The 22819-nt window shown below is 36.6% G+C and overlaps 1 protein-coding gene across 4 annotated transcripts in view; it reads right to left on the reverse strand.

The window, feature by feature from the left end:
- Celf2 (CUGBP Elav-like family member 2) overlaps positions 1-22819 on the reverse strand; it is a 497862-nt gene that overhangs the window by 385734 nt on the left and 89309 nt on the right. For all 4 annotated transcript variants that reach the window (XM_077802701.1, XM_077802699.1, XM_077802700.1 and 1 more), the window contains exon 2: positions 3660-3695. In XM_077802701.1, the coding sequence (XP_077658827.1) occupies positions 3660-3695 (36 nt within the window). The remainder of the gene's footprint in view (positions 1-3659; positions 3696-22819) is intronic.

Raw genomic sequence — 22819 nt, forward strand, 5'->3', positions numbered from 1 at the left:
TTCCCCTTGTGGTGGTGACTGCTTGGGACCTGTGGCTTGCTGCCCCTCCTCAGCAGCATGCAATGGACCGGATTGCATATCACTAGCCTGGGAAGACATCCAAATTCAAAATGTAAAGTAGGTTTCTACTGAATGGATATTGCTTTCACATGATAATCAAGTTGAAAAATTTTTAAGTTGAGTCACTATAAGTTGGCCCATTTATATGTCTCTAACTTCATCAGAAAAGATACAATTTGCGGGGGGGGAGGGGGCAGAGATCAAGTTATTGAATTAAAATACAAGAGACAAATCTAAGTTTTTCTTTTATAACTTCAACCTTTGGTTCTTGCCTGCCTCCATTGATCTATTCTAAAATCTAGTACAAGATGACATCTGATTCATATACATAATTATTTTAAGCTTCATTTATTTTACTTCATGTTCTTCAAAGAACATCCTGACTTCTGGATGCTGTGTCTAAGAACCAGCTTGTGACTCTCTCCGGAAGTACTTAAGATACTTCTGTGCAGGTCTATTAAATCCCATTATTTTCCATACTGTTTAGTTTATGTTGAGTAACAGTGGATTGCGTTAACAAGAAATTAAAATGCTCTCTCTCTTTCAAAACCAGCAGCTAATAGTGCGTGGTTACAATAAAACCTCTGTTGATATAAGCCTTATTTATATCTTTATTCTGCTGCCCCAAATAAAGTTTTATCTCCATACCGGCATCTCTTATATTAAAACCTAAGACTATCATAATGAATTTAGTGTTCTATTCCATCTGAACAATTGGAGTTTCACCATGATTTTATTTAAGCATATTTACCTAAACTAGATACTTTTTTACCATAAAAAACAGATCTTGAAAAACATTATTGTAACAGAAAATTATTCAGATTGCTAAACTCTCTTTTGCTACAAGCAAAATGAAAGCAAAAACATACAGAAATGAAAATGATCATTTTCCCAGCTCACAAAAGGGAACCATACATTCCATTTCTTGGACACTTGAAGATAAAGAGGACAATGTGAGTAGTACGTATAGTCAGTTTAAATATTTTTTTGATCCCCACAAGATCATTGGTTTTAATATTGATAATATAATTACAATGCTTAGTGAATGTTGCTCATGTAAACTGATTTTTCTTTTTTTCTGGTGACATATTATCACCAGTCTTTGATTTCAGCCATGGCAAAAATTCAAAAACAAATTGAGGTTATCATTGGTAATGAAAAACAAACCTGATGCTTGTTCATGTACCTAGGTGCTTGTTTGTGCACATATCTCATTTCAACTGCAAAGCATTTGTATCTACCAAGACACAATCCCCTGCTACATGATTTGCACATTTTCACAGGAATATTACCGACCAGTGGCCAGCTACTTGAAATTAATGCCATGTAAGGTGATTAAAGTTGAAATACTTCACCCTTGTCCAACAGTTGTAAATGGCCTTCTGGAAAATTTCAAGACAGTCAAAGCCAATGAAAACTAAACCATAAAACCGTTATAAAATGCCTCCTTCCTTCCTAGCCACATGTCACTAGGTAGCAGTTGCCTGAATTGCAATTTTCTACTTTTCCTAGTTGTCACAGCCTAAGCATGCTTTTATGACTAAAAGGATAAAAAACTCCAAGTGTCGTGTTCCACTAATCATGAGCCGACAAACACAATAACTCCAGGTGCCTTGTTCTAAATAGTACCCAGGTATCTGAGGGCTCATTTGCACTTTCCCAGTGACAGGCCAAAGAAATCTGAAAACAGGCTGAAGACTGAACAGCTGATGGGATTCCACACTATTGTACAAACAAATCAATGCTAGCAAAAGAAACATTCTGGACACCAAGGGAGGAATTCATTATTAAATAATGATATTATTTCATGTTAATGTAAGGAAAGGAAATATTTGTTAATGGGCATGTCCCAAACTGTCCCTAAAAAGAGTCACAAGGATTCCTGAGGTTATATTAGAATTATAATTGAGAAGTAACTAATATATTATTTCTCATGCCCTTATTGCCTGCATGACAATGACAGTCGACTGCAGTTAGAATGGAATTGTTGGCATGTTGTTTATTTTCAACCTGATTCAACACTAGCATAACAAAAGTTTATGATAAAAAAGAATAAGTAGACTCATTACCAAAATACCACCCACCAAGCTCAAGAAGAGAGACTGTCCCTTGAGTAATAAACTAGCTGTAACAGAAGTTCATTCCTAGGGAATATGTGAATGGCTGCTTGGTATTCACAGTGAAGCACTACTTAATAGAATTCAGGAGGCTGCTGCAGATTCAGGCATCTGAGTAATTTTCATCTGCATGATTACAGCATGGTGTGGGTCTCCTCTGATAATACAGAGGTGGGCCACATCTGAGCCATTCTATAAAAGTTTGGAAGTCATTCCTCATTCCATTATTTCAGGATTAACTTCTTCACACAAACATGGGCAGATACACAACTCTCTCTCTCTCTGCCTGCAAATGATGGGATGCTCAGGTCTTCATGGTGGACCTTTTCCAGATTGAAAGCACGATGACAAACAAACTCAGCAGGAATGCAGAAACCAGAACCCACGTACGGTGTTAACCCCGTAAATTGGCACACGGCTGAAATATTTCTTTGGGATGTATCCAAAGAATGAAGACATACAGTAATTTAAATATTTGGATCACAGTAAATAGTTTTTTGGCAATATTAATCATGATCCTATGAGCAAAGTTTTTCTTTACATAAAAAAGAAACCTAATTTGCTTATCTCCTATACCAGATGGTGAGGGGACCTTCCCTTATTTGGACCTTCCCCTATTCCCTAGTGGTGTTCATAATCACATTCTGTTTGATCTTCTTTTTCCTGTTCTTGAGAATCTCTTAATTTTAATTTCCAACTATTCCCAGGCAAGACTCTATCACATATAAATTCACTTCCTAATGGTTATTGAGCATCTTCCAAAACTAAGGCACAATGCTAAGTAGTAAGACCAGATTCTAGATATACAATGTTCAGTAAAATGCCTCTCAAAATATTGTCACCCTCTTCCTTCCACTTTTCCGCCTTCCTTTTTTCTCCCTCCCTCCTTCTTTCCTTCCTTCTCTTCACTGAATAGTGGTAATCATTCTTGATGGCTAGTCATGTAAGCTTGCATCCTGTTAATCATCTTATTTTATATGTTGACATAAAATATCAAAAAATACAAAATACATCGATCAATTATATATAGTTTTCTTTTCCCAAAATATTTCTTAGTACTTATTAAATGACAATAGGAATTAAAAATTAAAAACTATGATGTAAGTTCTTTAGGGGAAGCTTAGGATTCTTTCACCAATTTATAAATCCCTGAACACAATAATAATAATCAATATATGAAAGGGGGAAAAACATGTCCAAGTGTCTGCAGATTGCTAGTTTTCATGGGTATAATAAAGGAATGTGCACATCTTTATGACTGATAGGGCAAACATAGCTCACATATACATCTCCAACTATGTGATATAAGCTCAAAGAAATGAACATTAGCATCACTACTTTTTGGTGACATCACTTACATGTGATTCACTCATGCATTTTAGCATTGACAAGTGACAGATGTGAGGAAGAGGAAATGAGAAGCCCTCTTCAAGAGGGCTGTACAGTTCCCAAGTACAGAAGCAGCAAAACCAGCTTGCTTACCTTGGTGGACTTCCAGCTAATTCTGTGGCAGTCTCTCTGTCAGAGAAAAAGAAGACAAGCACAATTAAGCTCATTTTGGTAACTTATAAAATTTTGTTTAATCATATAATACAATGCACCAAGATATGTTTGAAGAACATACTGTACATATAGATGTTTAGAAACTAAAAACTGACTCAGCACATTTTTGATCAATTCCCGTGAACCTTTCAATGGCTAATTTCAAAGGAAATTTTTATACACATGCAACATATCTGCTTTCTGGTGATTGAACTTACTTAAGTTCAAAACATGAAAATTCAAAAATGTACAATATCCAGAAAGAAAATAAGAGGATCCCCTTCCCCCAACTACCTTTTAGGTATTTGTGATTAAAGCTCCTATAATCTCTTTCCCAGGGTCATTTAGGGACAGATTCCTCTGGTGGGTATTTCCTCATGCTGATCTGTCACTTGAGGTTTAGGAAGGCACGTTCTGCAATTCTCTGGGTAACAGATGTCTGTTTTTCATTTCTTTGTGATAATGTTCTACCATTTGGGACTGCTGTAGACAGTCAAATAGTGGGAAATTCACTAATTAAAGACCCTATGGCAAATTAATAAAAATGACCAAAGACCAATTTCAAAACTAGTTTTTTTTCCCCTAATTGCCACATGTTGTCTTTCAATCAGAGATGAGTTCTTGGAAATAAGAGAGGAATTGGTGGGAGGAGGACACAGAGGCTTTATATTGATTGGCAATATTAATTTTTTAAATAGCAGAGGAGGGCTCAATTTTGGACTGAGGAATTAAAGGTGTAATTTTCAGGACAGTGGTATAAAATCTTCTTAGGGTCATATAACCCCTTGAAGACTCTCATTAAAGATATCAACACCTCATGAAGAAAAAAATAGCAATACATATACATACAAATGAGGCATATGATTACAGGTGCTTCCTGGCCTTCCTCAACCTGAACCTGACCCCAGTTAGGAGCCTCAGCTTTAAGCCAATATTCTCTTTACTCATTTTGTCAATCCAGATAAAGGACTTCCTGTTCTTCTCTGACCCTCCCACCTTCTAGAACTCTCTCTCTCTTTACTTACTGTCTATGATAGTACCTAGATACTTTAGGGGAGTGGTGGTTCCCATACAGTCAAACTTCCTTTGAAAAAAAATGCATGATTATAAATTCAGCTCCCCTAGAGATATTCTTTCCTGGTTATTGTATAATAGTAAACCTCCATTGTTTATTGCTGTAGAAATTGGCTTTGGGGAGAAAATTTCCATTCCTTCAGCAAAACCAGAGTTGAATGCATTGCCCTCTATGTTGTTGAATGCTTCAGATGTATTCACTTCTTCTAAGAATTTAGTGTCTGTCTCATAATTTTCCCTTTCCAAGCAGACTCTGCAATTGTGGGTCCCCCAGCTAAGAAGTACCAACCCCCCTTCAACTTTCCTTTACAATGTTTATCACAAAAAAGTATCTTTTAAAAATGCTTATTTTATTATTTATCATTTTGTCACTTGAGACCAATATTTATTAGCACTCCATAAATATTTGCTCAGTTTATCAGCATTGAATTAATGAACTTTTCTGGTCTTAGTGACCTTGAGGTTTAGATCTATGTTTAGAGCTAGTTCCTGATAATGATAGCCTAGAGCTAAGGTACAACTCTGTTTCTTTGTTTTTAATCTTGTAACTTTTTGGTTTTGCTTTCTATATTACACGTACTTTAATATTATGAGTCTCTTGGTATCTTTTAAAATTATGTTGCTCATACATTATAATAAATAAATCCATTAAATCACAGTTGAGCAGGATTTCTCAACCTTGGCATTATGCTGACATTTTGGTCCAGAGAATATTTTGGTGTGTGTGTGTGTGTGTGTGTGTGTGTGTGTGAGAGAGAGAGAGAGAGAGAGAGTGTGTGTTCTCTGTACTAGGTATTTTAAGATTTTTTAATAGTCTCTCTGTCCTCTGTTCACTTAATGCCAGTAATCTCCCCTCTTTTACTCTGTTATGCCTACTCAAAATATCTCCAGACATTGACAAATGTCCACCCGGGACAAAACTGTTCTCAATTGCAAAACTCTGTAATCGAGCAATAGAATTGTCCATAATAAACCTGTTTCCTAAACTTGAATTGGATTAACCAATGTTCTCTGGTCCCACTGAAAAACACAGCAAATGAGCCCTCCTAAGAATATGTGTTTTCTTTTGGTTCCTGTCATTCTCACCAACAGTATTTTGTGTTTGTTTTCCGTTCTGTTTATGATTGTGGTACTCATTATAATAATTTTTAAATTTAATTAAATGTGATGTAAATAGATAGAAATATAAGTGTAGAAAAGTTCTTGTTCTATAAAATCTAGGTTGGTTGCTTTGAAAAGGCTTAGGAATCAATCTAACAAAAGAGGTAAAAGGAACTGGGGTTGTAGCTCAGTGACAGAGCACCTGCCTAGCATGTGTGAGGCACTGGGTTTGATCCTTAACACCATATAAAAATAAACAAATAAAGCCATTCTTCCCATCTACACCTACAAAAATAAAATAAAAATAAAATAAATAAAAACAGGTGAAAGATCTCTACAATGAAAACTACATAACACTAAAGAAAGAAATTAAAGAAGACCTTAGAAGATGGAAAGCTCTCCCAAGTTCTTGGATAAGCAGAATTAATATTGTTAAAATGGCCATACTACTAAAAACACTATACAGATTTAATGCAATTTCTATTAAAATTCCTATGATGTTCTTCCTAGAAATAGTAAAAATAGTCATAAAATTTATTTGGAAAAATAAGAATAGCCAAAGCAATCCTCAGCAAGAAAAGTGAAGCAGGAGGCATCACAATATGAGACCTTAAATTATACTACAAAGCTATAGTAACGGCAGGGTATTGACTCCAAAACAGAAATAAAGACCAATGGAACAGAATAGAAGACACAGAGACAAACCCATACATACCAAGTTATCTCATACTAGACAAAGACATCATAAGTATACATTGGAGAAAAGATTGCCTCTTCAACAAATTGGGCTGGGAATACTGGAAATCCATATGTAGTAGAATGAAATTTAACCCCCATCTCTCATCCTGCCCAAAACCCAACTCAAAGTGCTCAAGGTCCTAGGCATTAGACCAGAGACCCTGTAGCTACTAGAAGAAAATTTAGGCCCAACTCTCCATCATGGGGCTTAGGAATTGATCTCCTCAACAAGACTCCTAAAGCACAAGAAGTAATATCAAGAATCAACCAATGGGATGGTATCAAACTAAAAAGCTTTACAGCAGAGGAAACAATCAAAAACATGAAGAGAGAGCCTACAGAATGGAAGAATATCTTTGCATCTGCACTTCAGATAGAATATTAATCTCCAAGGTAGACAAAGAACTCAAAAAACTTAGCACCAACCAACCAAACAACTCAAAAAACCAGAGAAACAAAAAAATCCAAACCAAACCAAAGCAAGCAAACAAACCCAAATAACTCAATCAATAAATGGGCAAAGGAACTTAACAGGCACTTCACGGAAGAAGAAATACAGTCAGTCAATAAATATATGAAAAAATGTTCAACATCTCTAGCAATTAGAGAAATGCAAATTAAAACTACACTGAGATTCAATGTTACTCTAGTCAGAATGGCATTATCAAGAATGCAAGTAACAATAAATGTTGGTGAGGATGTGGGGAAAAAGGTTTACTCATACATTTTTGGTAGGACTGTAATTGGTGCAATCATTATTAAAATTAATATGCAGATTCCTCAGACAACTTGGGATGGAACCACCATTTAACCCAGTTACTCCACTCCTCGGTATATACCCAAAGACTTAACCTGAGCGTACTATAATGACACTGCCACATCAACACACAATAGCTAAACTCTTGAACCAACTTAGGTGCCCTTCAAGAGATGAATGGGTAAAGAAAATGTGATATACATACACGATGAAATCTTACTCAGCAATAAAAAAGAATGAAATTATGGCATTTGCCAGTAAATGACTTGGAGCTTGAGACTATCATACTAAGTGAAATAAGCCAATCACCCCCCCCCCAAAACAAAGGCTGAATGTTCTCTCTGATAAGTGGATGCTAACACACAATAAAAGGGGTGAGGGAAGAATAGAAGTTCATTGTTGAGACAAAGGGGAATGAAGGGAAGGGAATGGAGATGGGAATAGGAAAGACAGTTGAACGAATCAGACATTACTTTCCTAGGCTCATATATGGATACATAATCAGGGTAACTCCACATTGTGTACAACAACAGAATGGGATCCTAATTAGAATAAGTTATATACTTCATATATATATAATATGTCAAAATACACTCTACTGATGTTTATCTTAAAAGAACAAATAAAATGTCAACAAGCACGGTTTCAGAAGTGTGGGAGGGATAAAACTTTTAACTGGGAACAAGAGACAATGGGCAAAAGCAGAGGTTAAAGAATGGAAAGACACTTAGAAAGACTGATGTTGAACTAGGTCTATGGAAAAGACATGGTTTTCACAAGTGTCTTCAAGTTCATGTTTCTCTCAAAAAATAAAATGGCAAATTATGGGTACATCTATGCACAAAGACAATGCCAAACTCAGGGGATCTATGCTGTCAATGAAAAGGTGGTGCCTGGCTATGCTGCAAAAGACAGATGCTGGGGAAAAAGTCATATTCATCACATATTCAGCACTCGCAAGAGAAAATTACACCTTATACAACTGTGTCCTCAAAAATTTATGTTAGAATTACAGACATTACTTGCCATCTATAATTACTAAAAACCTGATAATTCCATTGGATCATATGCCTCTGATATTGAAAAAGGAACAAATCAAAACAAACAAACAAAAACAGCCACAACATCATGTTGTAGTAATGTGGCTAGGACGGATGAACCAACCATCATTTTTGTGATTAGCAAATCACAAAACATTAAGTGTTTAAAAATGACAATTTTGTTCATTTTTATCCACTTACTATTGTTAATAAACTGTCTGAATTTTTCACCTGCTTTCATATTTATACCTTTTATAAAGATACCCTTGAGGAAAATACACTTAGCAGATTATGTTATGCTTCTCGTAGGTCATGTTCCTAGATAACCCAGTTGAGGACATTTAAAGAGGGTAACAGAAAGACCAGGAATTTCTTATTGAACAATTGTAGGTGGTGATTTCCATTATTAGCATTGTTTCCACCTTCATTCACTAATATCTATATGTCCAACATACTCATTGGGTATTCAGTATATGTTCAGCATAGACAATGGTGGGTGTTATGAGAGGCACCAAGATGAATTCAGGTCCTCTCATCCTTCCAGGAAAAGATATAAGGAATAAAGTGGTGGATGCTATTTTTCCACTTCTGAAAGCTTCTCTAAGTCAAAGATCATGTCTCATTCAAATTTTTTGCATAGGTGGTACACACTAGCCACAAAATAAATGTGAATGTTATAGGACCATGGAAAGGTAATTCTAGTCCTTTCAACTCACTTTTATCTCTCAACCTTTGTGGGGATAGCAGGATTTGGAATTTAATTGTACTGACTTCCTTTCCTTGCTTATTAGTACGAAGCTAATTTGACTTCTAGATCAGTTTGATCAGAATGCTAAAAATTGAATGGAAAAATGATGAAAGAAACAACAAAGCAAAATTATTTGTTTCAGAAAAGAGAACTGTCCAGGGACCAAGAAGCAGACACATGACACAGGGTATGTTTCTGGCAGGTTGTGTATCCTTGGGCAATTCCTTTGACCTCAGGAGGGATCTGCTTCTCAGAATGGAGCCCTAATTCTGCTCTTTGATCTAAGGTGGCTGATGTGATCATCAATGGGAACCAACAGGACAGTGTTCTGCAAATTTGAAGTTGTTTTATAAATTCAACTTTATCAAAGGAAAAAAAAAACTAGAAGAGACAAGAACAATCAAATGTCCTGGGTATATTATACTGTTTTTATAGATTAGTTAGTATTCCCTTTTAAAAAAGCCTTTTTAATTTAAAATTTGTTGAATTTTAAATTAAATGTTTAAGTTAAAATTTAAACATTGGCCTGTCATGTCAGATTTTATGGATTTCTTAAAACGACACTCTTCCTCGTTGTTTTAAGATATCCTATCCTTCCCCATTCCTGAACCATGCAAACTGTTCTTTTCTTAGAAAGTGTGAAGTAAGAGCGTGCCATCTATTCTGTGCAGCTTACAGGTTTCCAAAATTAGCCAACAACTATGAAACAGAGGACATGAGCCCCCATGCTAATTGTGTGTCAGTACAATAAATATTTTTAAGACCTGAGATGTTTCTCTCCAATGGTGGCTTTCAGTCTTCCAAAAAGTACAAAGTACAAAGAAAATAAATGAAATTCATTTCATTCTTACTCCTTCAAATTATTTGTAGAAGGCATGAGGTTTTCTTTATTTTAATTAGGGGTGAAAGAATTATAATCAAGCATCTCTTCCTCACTCCTACTTCCTTCCTTCTTTCCTTTTTTTTTCTTTCTTTTTTTATTGATCACCTAGCCTGAAGCAAACTATGAGCCTTGAAAGTTGGATCCATTTCATAATAATACAAAATGTTAGCTCAAAGGCATCACAAATCCATATATTAACTCAGGACAGTTAACTTTTTTCCTCAGATGGTGACCTGTAGCTCTGGGAAATACCAAATACCTTAGACATTAAAGTCTCTCCTCTGTTTCATGAAGCCTAAAACACAGTTCTATGCCCTTGCTGTGGTTGCTAGTCTCTCCTCTCCATGTTCTCATTCTTTTGGCCATTTTAAATTTCTTTTCTCCCACTTTTATCCCTTTTTGACTTTCACTCTCATGATTAAAACATCAAAATCTGTTTGTGCATGTGTGTGTTCATGTGCAGATAGGAATACTTTTTCTTTCTTTTTTTTTTTTTTTTGGAGTGGGGAGGGTGTATGGGAAATTGAACTCAGGGGTACTCGACCACCGAGCCACATCCCCAGTCCTATTTTGTATTTTATTTGGAGACAGGGTCTCACTGAGTTGCTTAGCTCCTCTCTTTTGCTGAGGCAGGCTTTGAACTCATGATCCTCCTACCTTGGCCTCCTGAGCTGCTGGGATTACAGGTGTGTGCCATTGAGCCCAGCCTGGAGCACTTATTCATAAATGTTGAAATCTTCAGTTAACACACACACACACACACACACTCACACTCACACTCACACTCACACATACACGTTAATTGTTCACATTTCCTGAGGTCTTATTTAATACCAGCCACCACTCAAGGCCATTTTTAGGGGTTAACTCACTTAATCCTTATAAAAACCTCATGAAGTATGAAGTAATTATTATTAAACCACAAAATAGATGAGGGAAATGAGAGGAAAATGTTAAGCAACTTCCCAAGGCCACACAGCCTGAGGTCAACTGAATAAATATTTGGAACGAGCCCAAGAATTCTGGCTCCAGTTCTCGTGCTTTAAATCATGATCTCATTCTGCAGCTCAGTATGTACAAGCTACAGGTATGTTATAGACATATTATATATTCATCCATTCGTTCCAGATTCTGTGCCACTGCAGTGAACGACAATTAAAAAGAGCCTCAGTGTTCAGAAGTTTGCATTGCAGAAGGGAGCTAGGGAGACCACAGATAAGCAAGCAAACAAATGATTATTACCTTACATAGTAATGTGAGGAAGATGAATGAAGGGAGTTGGGAGGGTAGAGTAAAAATGGAGGGTTGGGGAAGCTATGGTTTTATACAGGTGGTCCCAGAGGGGATCTCTGAGGATGCAACTCAGTAAAGACAGGAGCACATTAAATGCAATCATTTCTACCGTTGCTTCTGAAGCCCATTTTCTCCCTGGCACTATTGGATTTCCCTCTTCTCTTTAGGAACGATTCACTCAGTGCCTGCATGAAACAGACAATACTAGGTAATGCGTTGGTTTAAGAAAAAGAACAAAGACTGTCTGACTTTGTATATTCAAAATGCTGACAAACCAGAAGAGCAAACCAGACCCTTGGATGAACTCACCAACTCCCTTAGGAAATTGTAGGTTTCCACAAGAGATGCTTCATATCACTTCAGAAGCCAGCCTGTCAAATCCACTCCTGTGTGCAAGTGACTGTGGCCTCTGCCAACCCGGCTCATAGATGCAATCCTGCCTTCAGACTTAGCTTTAGGAGGGGCACCAGCCTTATGTTCCTGGCCTAGCCTGCTCTGTGGGTCTATGAGGGAGAGTTTGTCTTGACATTACCCAGTGTACTTTTGGTATTGAAATGTCTGATCAATGTCCAGGCAGGCTCCAGGCCCAGGCCTGCTGGGAGTTGCCACCATAGGAGACTGGCCTTCCCTCCACCATAATTCCTAGTAAACACTGAGGAATGACTGGGTGGTGTCCACAACAAGAGGTTTGCGTCTGATACTAGGCAGGCATGCAATCTGGGTTGTTGAAGGGTTGGCATGATTAAGATTAATTAAATCTAATTACTGATCTAGCCAGCTTCTTTCTGATAGTCCTGCATTTGGGGAGTCCCATTTAGCATCCTTGCTAAGATTTTATTGGCTCAAGTTTTCTTCATATTATTTTAGCATTCTTGGCATAAAATAGTCACAAATGTGTGCCATTGTCTATGTCCCTGTGCTCAAGTGTCTTGAAAACCAATTGCCAAAGGTTTCTCTCAATCAGCTCTGCAAAAGATCCCATCTGGCCTGACTGTTGTCCGTAAGTGGGAAGCCACTGTTCAAATGGCACCACAGTCCCTTCCGTCACTTTGAGATGGTGTTAAGGGTTTTTGTTTTCTTTTCTTTTACAAATGTCATCTTGACACTTAGCTCAGGAATCCACCTAAGAAAAGGAGCCCTGTCCTCGACACTGCTCGTGGCATGATGAGGAAGAATAAGGCTGCATGCACACTTGGGTTTGTATATTAATCATTATGCTCTTTATGCTCTGTGATTCTACCACAGTTAAATAATGCGATCTACTAAGTACCTGAATAGGCCATTAGTAACAATTCCTGCTCATTAAAACTCACTTAGGTAGACTTCAGCAATAGCAAATGTAACCAGCCCTGGAGGACAGTCACAGAGACTAGAAATGGCACATTAACTTTCATTTACTAACTTCTATCCTCAGAAATGAAAAGTAAAAGCATCCCCCACACCAAACAATGCACATGAACATGACTTTGTTCTTTTTGTTACTGTCTGAAAGTGTGTATGTGTGTGTGTGTGTGTGCGCCCGTGTGTGTGTGTGTGTGTGTGTGTGTATGTGTGATGGTGGGGGCCTCAGGAATGCTAGGCCAGTGCTCTACTACAAAGCCACATCCCCAGCCTGTGTATGTGTGTCTCATTAAAGCTTTGTTAACAAAACTCGATCTCTCCAAACAAGCAAAAGTTTATTTTCTACAAATACTGTGCTCCTACAATGGGGAGACAGGATCAGTTCATTAACAGAAGTCTGCCTTTAATACTACAGGGCTTTTATATGACAATCTGTATAGCAATTCATAGAGAAGCTTTTTAAGGAGAAAATACCAAAACAAATATTAATTAAAATCTTTTTGATAAATCTGTTTTAAATAATGCCTATTTTGCAATAATGCCTAATTTTTCTCTATTAATTCCCAGTGAAATAATATCACCAATAAGTCCTCTTAATTAGAGAAAATCATCTCTACTCCTGATAATTTCTGGATCAAAGAGATTTGCAAATACCACCCTGAATTGTGATGTTTGACTAATGGCCTAATCCATCAACCAACAGGCATTGATACTGAATTATTAACATGAACATTTATTAATTTGTTGAACAAATGTGTCTACAACTCCTACTATGTGCCAGTCACTAAGTGCTGGAAATAGAGAGCAGGGAAGTAAATCCAGCCTTTGTGAGGTTGACCACCTGGTAAGGAAGACACAGCCATAAAAACTTGCACAAATGAATGCATGATTATAAGTTAACAGGAGAGACAATCCACACCTATCCCATTGATGCTCTCCTCTGAGAGGGAGGGAAGGTAGCTTTTGATGAAACAAATCTAGACAAATTTCATTGGCATGATAACCAATGCCGAGTCATGACTAATAAAGCAGATAATATTATAACCAGGAAGGATAATTTGTCTTAGATTTATTCCCCTTACCAAGAATCCAACATGCAAGAGCCACTATTTCAAAGGAGAGTCTGAGGTCAATGTGGGAGCCACCAAGAACTAACTTGAGCACTTCTCTGGGGTGGGGACTGGCTGGGGAAACCTGTCAAGAGTGGAAAACAAATGATGGGTGTGGAGGAGGGAGGGGGGAAGGAGAAGGAGACTCCTGAGAGCCACAGATCCAATCTATTTGGGAAGGAGTGATTTAGCAGTGGTGGTGGTGGGGGACCCAAACCAAAACCAACCAACCAACCAAACAAACAAACAAAAAAATGAAGAGATGGGCTATATGGACTCTAATTCCTGAACTTCTTGGAATGTTCTAGATTAGCTGAGTCATATTACTTCCTCCTTCTCAGTGTTATAACCTTTATTTATTTATTTTTGCCTCTACCAGATATCCTAACATAAAGGATTTGGGGTGTGGTATAGCCACTGGTGTTGCTTTTCTGATCTTGGATTTGGCCTCTAATCAGCAGTAAGAGAATGGAGCTCAGCCGAAGAATTTTTATTTTATTCTCCTTAACAAATGCACCAGAAATTGCATCACAGCTGACTCTCACTACAGAGCTGAAAGCTCTTAGCCTTTGTCCCTAGAAATGGAAAAGAAATAAAAGTTGCTCTCATGTGATTTGAGAGAATCTTGTGGTGTTCTTTGTTTTTTTTTTTAGGGCAATGGCCATAACATATAATAAATAAAATGTTCTTTTTTTCCCTAAAGCTAAAGAATCCACTTATTTTTCCAATAGTCTACTTATCTTTTAAAAATCCCTCCTTTTCTTTTTTTAATTGGTTCTTTTTAGTTATACATGCCAGTAGAATCTGTTTTGATATAATTATACAAGAATGGATATATCTTATTTTAATTAGGAGTTTTCAATGAGAAACAAGATAGTGTCATCAGCCCTATTTTTGCAGAGGGGGCTGGCAGGGCTCCAAGAGTTTCACTGGTCAGCCTGGGGATGTGGATCTAGCCCTTTGGAACAGGCAGGCACAGCCTCTAGCAGAATGGGCAAGGACAGATGAAAATCCTCCCATTCATGATACTGTTTTACCCACTTGAAGTAACATTATTCTGTGATATATCTGCAGAAGGGTAACTAATGTTATTTTAGATCCTCCAAAATTTCCAGGTTGCTTCTTGGACCCTACTGGATAAATTAAATGTGTATTTATCATTACCTCTGAAAATTCAAATCTATGTATTCAGTCTATTCAGCTATGGTGGTCATGTCCAAATCTCTCATTTAACCATCTCCAACATGTGCTTTTTTGTGTGTGTGGCAATGCAAAATTTGAACCAACCCCAGATGAAATCTACAACCTTCAATACATTCACAGATGACAATTATATCTCTACAATCACTAAAATAAATAAATAAGAAAAACCAACTGAAATGGAATCAACAGTAAAAGAGCTAAATTATAGATAACAGAATATTCATAAAACTATACCTCATCTCATGAATGTGGGTGCACTGTCTGTATGCCAGGATTTCTTTAGCCATTGGTGATATTCAGCATATTGCAATTGAGTGCAATTACAGTTAGCTATAATTAAGAACAATTACAGCTTTTATTTCTCTACTTGTTCTTTAAAAGCACATTTGTAATAAAACTTTTTTTAAAAGGTGAAGAATATAATTATACATCCTTATAACGTCTCAAATAATTAGTTTGACTAAAGTTTCTTCTGGAACAATTTTCATTTTAACTGTCAGATCTGCCATTTATAGTCAATGGAATATACTTAAAAAAACCTCCATCATTAACCTTTTTCACCCCATATAGCTGTATATGAATTATTGGTATAAATTAAAGGTTTTGGTATTTAAATCTCCAGGGTCTGCTGAAAGCTATAAATTTTTTCTCTTTTTATGTATGTGTGTTTGTGTGTGTGTGTGTGTGTGTGCACATATGTGTATGAGAATGTGTCTTTGAACAAAAAAGAAATGCTTTACTTGTAGAAGATTTTTTTTTAATCAAGATTTTGGGAAAAACATTACTATTATTAGAAAGGTGTATTCTCCACTTTGTATATTAGAAAAACTAGTCCTCTGATTATTTACCTGTTTATTTACTTCCAGAACCATGAAGTCCTGGAATTTTTATAAATCTGCCTCTTCATTTGGTAACCCATGGAGCCCATGGTCAATAGGAACCTAATAAGGACCAGTGAAATTGCTACTTTTTGATAAAACTAGATTCCAACTCAAGCCTGTCACTTGTCTCCCATGTTAGACTGTAAATTCCAGAAGGACAAGGGACATGATCACTTTGTACACCCATATCATCAATCCTCAGAATAGAGTAGCTGGTGCAAAGGGCTTGATAAATTGAATATGTGGAGTCAGTGAGAAGGGCTTTTATTAGGTCTTTGCCACTTATGTGGGGAATAACTAAAAATTAAGCACCAGAATAGCTTTGAAGATAAAAGAAAATTGGATAATATAACCCTGGAAATTAAGGATATTTCCACGACTAGTATCTAGTTGAATTAAAAGTCCTGGGAAATAAATTTTCTTAGACAAAGTTTGTGCACCTTAGGAATGAGTGGTTAGAACAAATAATTCTTAAAGTGCTTTATAACCTTGGGATTCCCTAACAGTTTACCAAACTTAGAGCAAACCCTAATAGCAACTAAAGACTACACCGTCCATGTGTGATTGTGTGCCCGGGGATGGACAAGACAGTGAGTCCATTCACAAGGAAAGATCATGAGTGACAAAGATATTAATACTTGGAGAATTTGCTGTTAATTAACAATGCTTTCAATATTCAAAATACTGAAACAGACTTGGATGCAATTTATATTGTGAAGTTTGCCATTTATTCTATCAATAGCCACCAATTATTATGTACTGTGTTTTAATCACTTGGCTTAACACTTTACATAATTCTTTTATTCTTCACAATACAGTTTTTAATCATCATGCCCATTTTTTATATGAGAAAACAAAGGTTCAGAGAAGTCAAGTGTATTTGAATCCAGGCTCATCCAACTCTACACTACATGATTAGGAGAAGAAAAAAAACAAATCATGGCTAGAAAAACAAACAAACAAACAAAAAACTTGTTCAGGAGACACCAAAACTAGGACAATAATCTAAATGAAATTCTTCATCAATCTTAAATCCAAAATAAGAGAAAGGCAAAACTAAGAAAATCTACCTTATAAGTTGCACTCTCTAACTTAGTGACCTATAAGCATTTATTTAATTTCTTTCAGGCATAGACACTTTCTAAGGAAAAGGTATGTATGTATTAGGAATTTTGAGAACAGATATGGACGTAAAATGGATTTCTCAGGGTAGGAACAGGGTTAAGGCTTAGCTTAAACTCCTTCTGGGTATTTACCCTCCTTAAGTATGCAAGAAAGGAGTGGACATGAACATGATACAGTACCATCTGTAACAAATGTTTTCTCCTAGTTTGGACTTTAATGTCTCTCAAAAAGAAGATTTTTTTTTTTTTTTTGACAAAGTTCAATGTACCAGTTTGGGCTCATGGTTTTAAGAACTCTTTGCCTATCTAAAACCACCAAACTTTTCCACCAATGTTTTCTTCCAGATGTTTCATAGTCCAAAGTTTTATATCTGTGTCTATGATCATTTTGCATCAATTTAATATGGTGCAAGGACCAAAAGTTATTTATTTGCCTATGACTGTCCATTTGATTCAATACTCTGTTGAAAAACCCGTAGTCTTTCCACTGAACTATCTTTCACCTTTCTTGGGAATCATTTGTCCACATGGGCATGGAGCTCTTTGCTTATACATATAGTTTTTCTTTTCTGTTGCCTCAGTCTATTTCTCTATCTTGATGTCAATTCACATGGATTCATTCCAGCTTGATAAAGTCTTGAAATCCCCAGTGTTAGACTTCTAAATTTGTTCTTCTTTGTTCAGGTTGTTTGGTTATTTTAGGTCCTTCACATTTTTACATGGATTTTAGTCAATTTATACCAAAAAAACCCTTGCTAAGATTATGATAAATCTGTAGATTCATTTGGAAAAAATAGATAGCTTAACAACATTGAGTTTTCTGGCTGAGTCTGCATAGTTAGGCTTTCTCTAATTTCTCTTCTCAATGTTTTATGTTTTTAGTGTGTAAATTTCCATCTTTTTGGTTAGGTTTAGTCTCATGTTCTTAATACTTTAAATGATACATAACTGGGGTAGTCATACAAGAATACGATTTATTTCCCTACGTACATCTTGATTCTTGTCAACTGGCAGAACTTATTTATTAGTTGTAGCAGTGTTTATTTAATAAAGATCCTATTAAGTTTCTACCTAGAAATTCATGTTGTCTTCTGAAAGGCAGTTTACTTTCTTCCTTTTCAATGTGAATACCTTTTACATCACACTTTGTGCTTGCACTGCTAGAATCTCCCGTAGAATGTTGAATAAAAGTGAAGGGGACAGACACCATTGTCCATTGTCTTGTTCCTGATTTTAGAGAAAACAATCATTCAGTCTTCCGTTATTAAATGTGGGAACAGCAGTATACTTTTCTACTACTAGACTGAGGAAGTTTCAGATTGAGGACAAAAGACCTTTTATTTCTAGTTTTTCAAGGATTTCTATCAGGAATGGATGAGGAATTTTGTCAAATCCTTTTCTCCATCTACTGAGATATCACATGATTTTTCTCTTTTAGTTTGTCAATACAACGAATTATACGAATTGATTTTCGACTGTTACACTAAGTTTGAGTTCCCAGCATACATTTCATATGGTTGTGATGAATTTCAGTTAAAATAAGGGTTGTAGTCAATTTGCTAAAATTTTGTTTGGAATCAGCTATTGATCTGCAGCTTTCTTGTAGTGTCTCTGTTTGCTTGTGTCAATAGGTTGATGCTGGTCTTGGAATAAGTTGGGCAGTACTCCCTCTTTTTAAATCGTTTGGAAGAATTCATGGTATTACTTCTTCCTTAAATATTTGGTAGAATTCACCAATGAACTGTGATAATCTGAAGTTTTCTTTGTGAGAAAGTTCCATATTCATTTTCATGTTAGATATAGGGACATTCAGGTTATCTGCTTCTTGGTAAGTGAGATTTGAAAATTTGTTATCTTGCAATAATTGTTCATGTTATTTAAGTCAGGGGTCAGCCTATGAGTTAAAGTTTGAAAACAAAAAAGTGACATAGAATATATGTCCCTCAAAGTCTGAACTATTCACTATGTGGCCTATTATAGAAAAATTTTGATGGCCTCTAATTAGAGTTGTCAAGTTTATTGGTAGAAAGTTATTTCTAATATCCATGATTAGCCTTTTAATATCTGTAGACTCTCTAATAATGTTATGTCTTTAATCTTCAATATTAATAAATCATGTTTTTTCCCCTAATCAGTCTAGCTCGAGGCTTAGTGATTTTATTGATCTTCTCCAAGAACCAACATTTGGCTTCGTTAATTTTCTCAGTTGTTTTTTTATTTCCTATTCCACTGTGATATTTATTATTTCCTATCTTACTATTGTTTTGTATTTAACTAGCCTTTTTAAAAGTCTCTTAAATGTGGAAGTTGAAGTCATTGATTTGGGACTTTTCTTTGTTTCTAACAAGGGGGTTTAGTGCTAAAAGCACCCCCAAAATCCTGCTTAGTGGTATCTTATAATTTTGGATATGCTGTGTTTTTTATTCAGTTTAAAATACTTTCTAATTCTTATTTGATTTATTTGACCCATTGATCATTTTGAGGTATATTATTTTAGTTCAAATATTTGCTATTTCTTGGTATTAATTCCTCATTCAATTTTTCTGTCATTCTTATAATTGGTCTCACTGGAATATTTTAAAATTCATTGAGACTTACTTCATGGCCCAGAGTCTCTTTTGTTAAATGTTCTTCATGCACTTTGTAAAGAATGTGTGTTCTTGTTGTTGGGTAACGTCCAGTGAGGTCAAATTGTTTGAAGTGTTGTTCAAATGTTTTATACTCTTACTGATTCCTTATCTACTTGTTCTATCAATGATTGAGAGAAGAACATCGAACTCTCTGACTATTCTGGATTTGTCTATTTCTCCTATCAGTTTCTGCTTTATGTATTTTAAATCACAATTATTAGATGCATAAAAGTTTAGGGTTACTATTTCCACTGGGTAAATTGGTGAAATAACCTCTGTATCACTAAATAACCTCTTTATCTCTGGCAATACTTTGCCCTGAAATTGACTTCATCTGTTATTAACAGAGCCACCGCAACTTTCGTTTGATTAGTGTATTAGTTTCTTAGGGCTGTTGTAATAAAATACCAGAAAACACAGGTATTTTAAGACAACATAAACACTCTCTCACAGTTCTGGAGGCGAGAAGCCCAAGGTATATTGCATGGACATGGTTTTTCTGAAGTTCCAAATATCATCATATAAATCATCTAAATAAGGTGTGAGTGAGTTTCTAAGTATGATCTAATCTTGGAAAATTCCTGTCCATCTGCACCTCTGATACTTGAAAACAAATTATCTTTCTTCAAAGTATAATGGCAAGTCCAACATGGGATAGACAACCTCTTTCAAAAAGGGAGAACATTGAAAAAATTCAGGGATCATTAGTCAATGGAAAGTTTGCCACTCAGCAGGGAAAGTTCCAGCAGTTTCTAGTGTCTCACAATCATTCTGTTTAACTGGTTCCACTCTTGGAGCCCCTGGAGACTGAGCCAGCCCGATTCTGGCCTGTGGAGAACACATTGGCCCCTCCTCTGGGCCTGGCTCTGTGGCCTGGGCCTCTGCAGCTCTGCCTTTGAAGGCAATCTCTCTTTTTCTTGAAGGGTAGACTGTGATTGTACTTGGGTAATTCTAGCAGCCTGTTTCCTGCTTGTGGAATCCCAGAAGTCTGACAGTTTTCTTTCATTTCATCTTGAATTTGTTCCTCTCAGCACAATCTGTCAGTGTTTCTACAGATAGAATATTCTCAAAAAAAAAACCCCTTGATGATCTTCTGTGTGTCAGGGGATCCATGTCATTACACGGGAGGATTTGCCACAGATCCTTCCTGGGTTACACATTCCTGTTCCTGGCTTTGGCTGAGATGGTTGGACCTGTATCCTAATCTCTTCAGCAAAGGTTGGTCCTGCCACACCCTTGGCCCTCTCTCAGAGCACACTCTCTGTCTGGATAGGTTGAGAATTTTTCCCATCATCATCACGTGGTGCTAGTTCTTTTCAGCTTAGTTGTTCCTTCTTATTGTGCCTCTTTCCTCACCTGAAGTGCTTCTATTTCAAACAACATTCTTTCTTGATGACATGCTTTTCCCAAGAAGATAGGAGCTTTTTCTTTCACGGTCTTCACCTTCCCCTGATCCCTCACTGGAATCATTCTTAGTGCCCATATTTTTACGAACAATCTTTTCAAGACAACTTGGCTTTTCCTATCAGGTGGCTCAAAATTCTTTCAGCCTCTAATCCTCTCCCAGCCTACATGTACACGTTTAGGTATTTGTACAACAGCACTACTTCCTAGTACCAAAATCTCTATTACTCTCTCAGGACTGCTATAATTAATTACCAGAAACTAGGTGACTTTAAACAGTAGAAGTTTATTCTCTCACAGCTGTGGAAGCCACAGATATGAGATCAAGGTGCTGGCGGGGCCATGCTCTGTCTGAAGACTGGAGAAAAACCTCTTTCCACCTTCTGCTGCTTGCAATGATTTTTGGCATTCCTGGGCTGCAGCTGCATGTCACCAGTCTCTGTCTTTGTTGTACACATCCGTCTCTGTGGGTACCTGTGTCTCTGTGTCTACTTTTCTCATAAGAACAGCAGTTATATTGGATTTAGGATCCACCCCAATCCAATATGTCCTCATCTTCACTAATTAGATTTCCCAAGATCCTATTTCCCATTAAGGTCATATGCTGAGATTCTGGGTGGACACGAATAATTTGCAGATACCCTTCCACCCAGGGCACAGGGTGTACCCCTTCTCATCCTTTCCCTTTCTAACCCATTTATAATTTTATATTGGTAACACATTTCTTACAGGCAGCATGTAGTTGGGTTTTGTTTTATTAATGGCTTGTGATCTCCCATTATTGAGGGAAGACCTTCCTATAAACTATACCTGTTATCTGTCAGATTGATGGGAACAGACACCAGTCTCTGTTACCTCTAGCCTTTTCAGGTGTTTCTCTCCCCAGCTTCTAGTCATTTCTTCCCATGTATGCACTGACCAGTACTGAGTATTCAAGAGGGACTTTCTTTACATCTCTGCAATTTCTACTTGTACAGTCCTCAGCTTTCCAGTCTCTCCTTGGAAGTCTGGCCGCCATGTTTTTGGATTCTCACTTTTTGTGTCTTCAACTCAGAGAGTCTACCACGTTTTTATTCTTCCCCCACCCTCCATACCCTGAGCCATGGCCTGAAAACTCTCGAGATAGTATTGTACCACATAAATATGTTCAAATATCATGTGTCAAATAAAAAATGTATAAGAAAAATGTTGTTTTTTTATAAAAAAAAGTTTTAAATAATTGTTTTATAAGTTGGGGCAATATGTGGTTCATTTCATTTATTTCTCATCTCTGAAGGATCATTGTCCTTCTTTGGTGTCCAATGTCTTGCAAATTATTTTTTTTTCCAAAATATATTTAATTTATTTAAATATTTTAAGATTATATTTAATGTATTTTGGCTTTTTTCCCCCTGTTTCATCAGGAGGCTAAATGAGGGCCAATCCTGTCTCTGTTATCCCATCTTATTCACCTAAATTTTCTTGAACTGAAAAATTAATGTTCAATTTCATAATTACAGATAAGATTAAAGTGTGTAGGGTGGATAACACTGTTAGAGTCCCATCAAGACTAATACCACTTTCTAGAGAAAATGTCTTTAGAGGGTTAAGTCCATGAAGAACATCAGTAGACACAGTGATGATGTGGCTTGAGCTCTGCCTGCCTGGGTTTAGATCTTGTTTCTATCACCTGTCAGCTGTGTGGCCCTAGGCAGGAGCCCTCCCCTTGTCACTTCTTTGTCTCCTCTGTAGTAGGTAGAAATATGGGCACTCTTGTAAGGATTTCATGTGACAC

This window comes from Urocitellus parryii, chromosome 9, assembly GCF_045843805.1.
Source record: "Urocitellus parryii isolate mUroPar1 chromosome 9, mUroPar1.hap1, whole genome shotgun sequence".
Taxonomy (NCBI): Eukaryota; Metazoa; Chordata; class Mammalia; order Rodentia; family Sciuridae; genus Urocitellus; species Urocitellus parryii.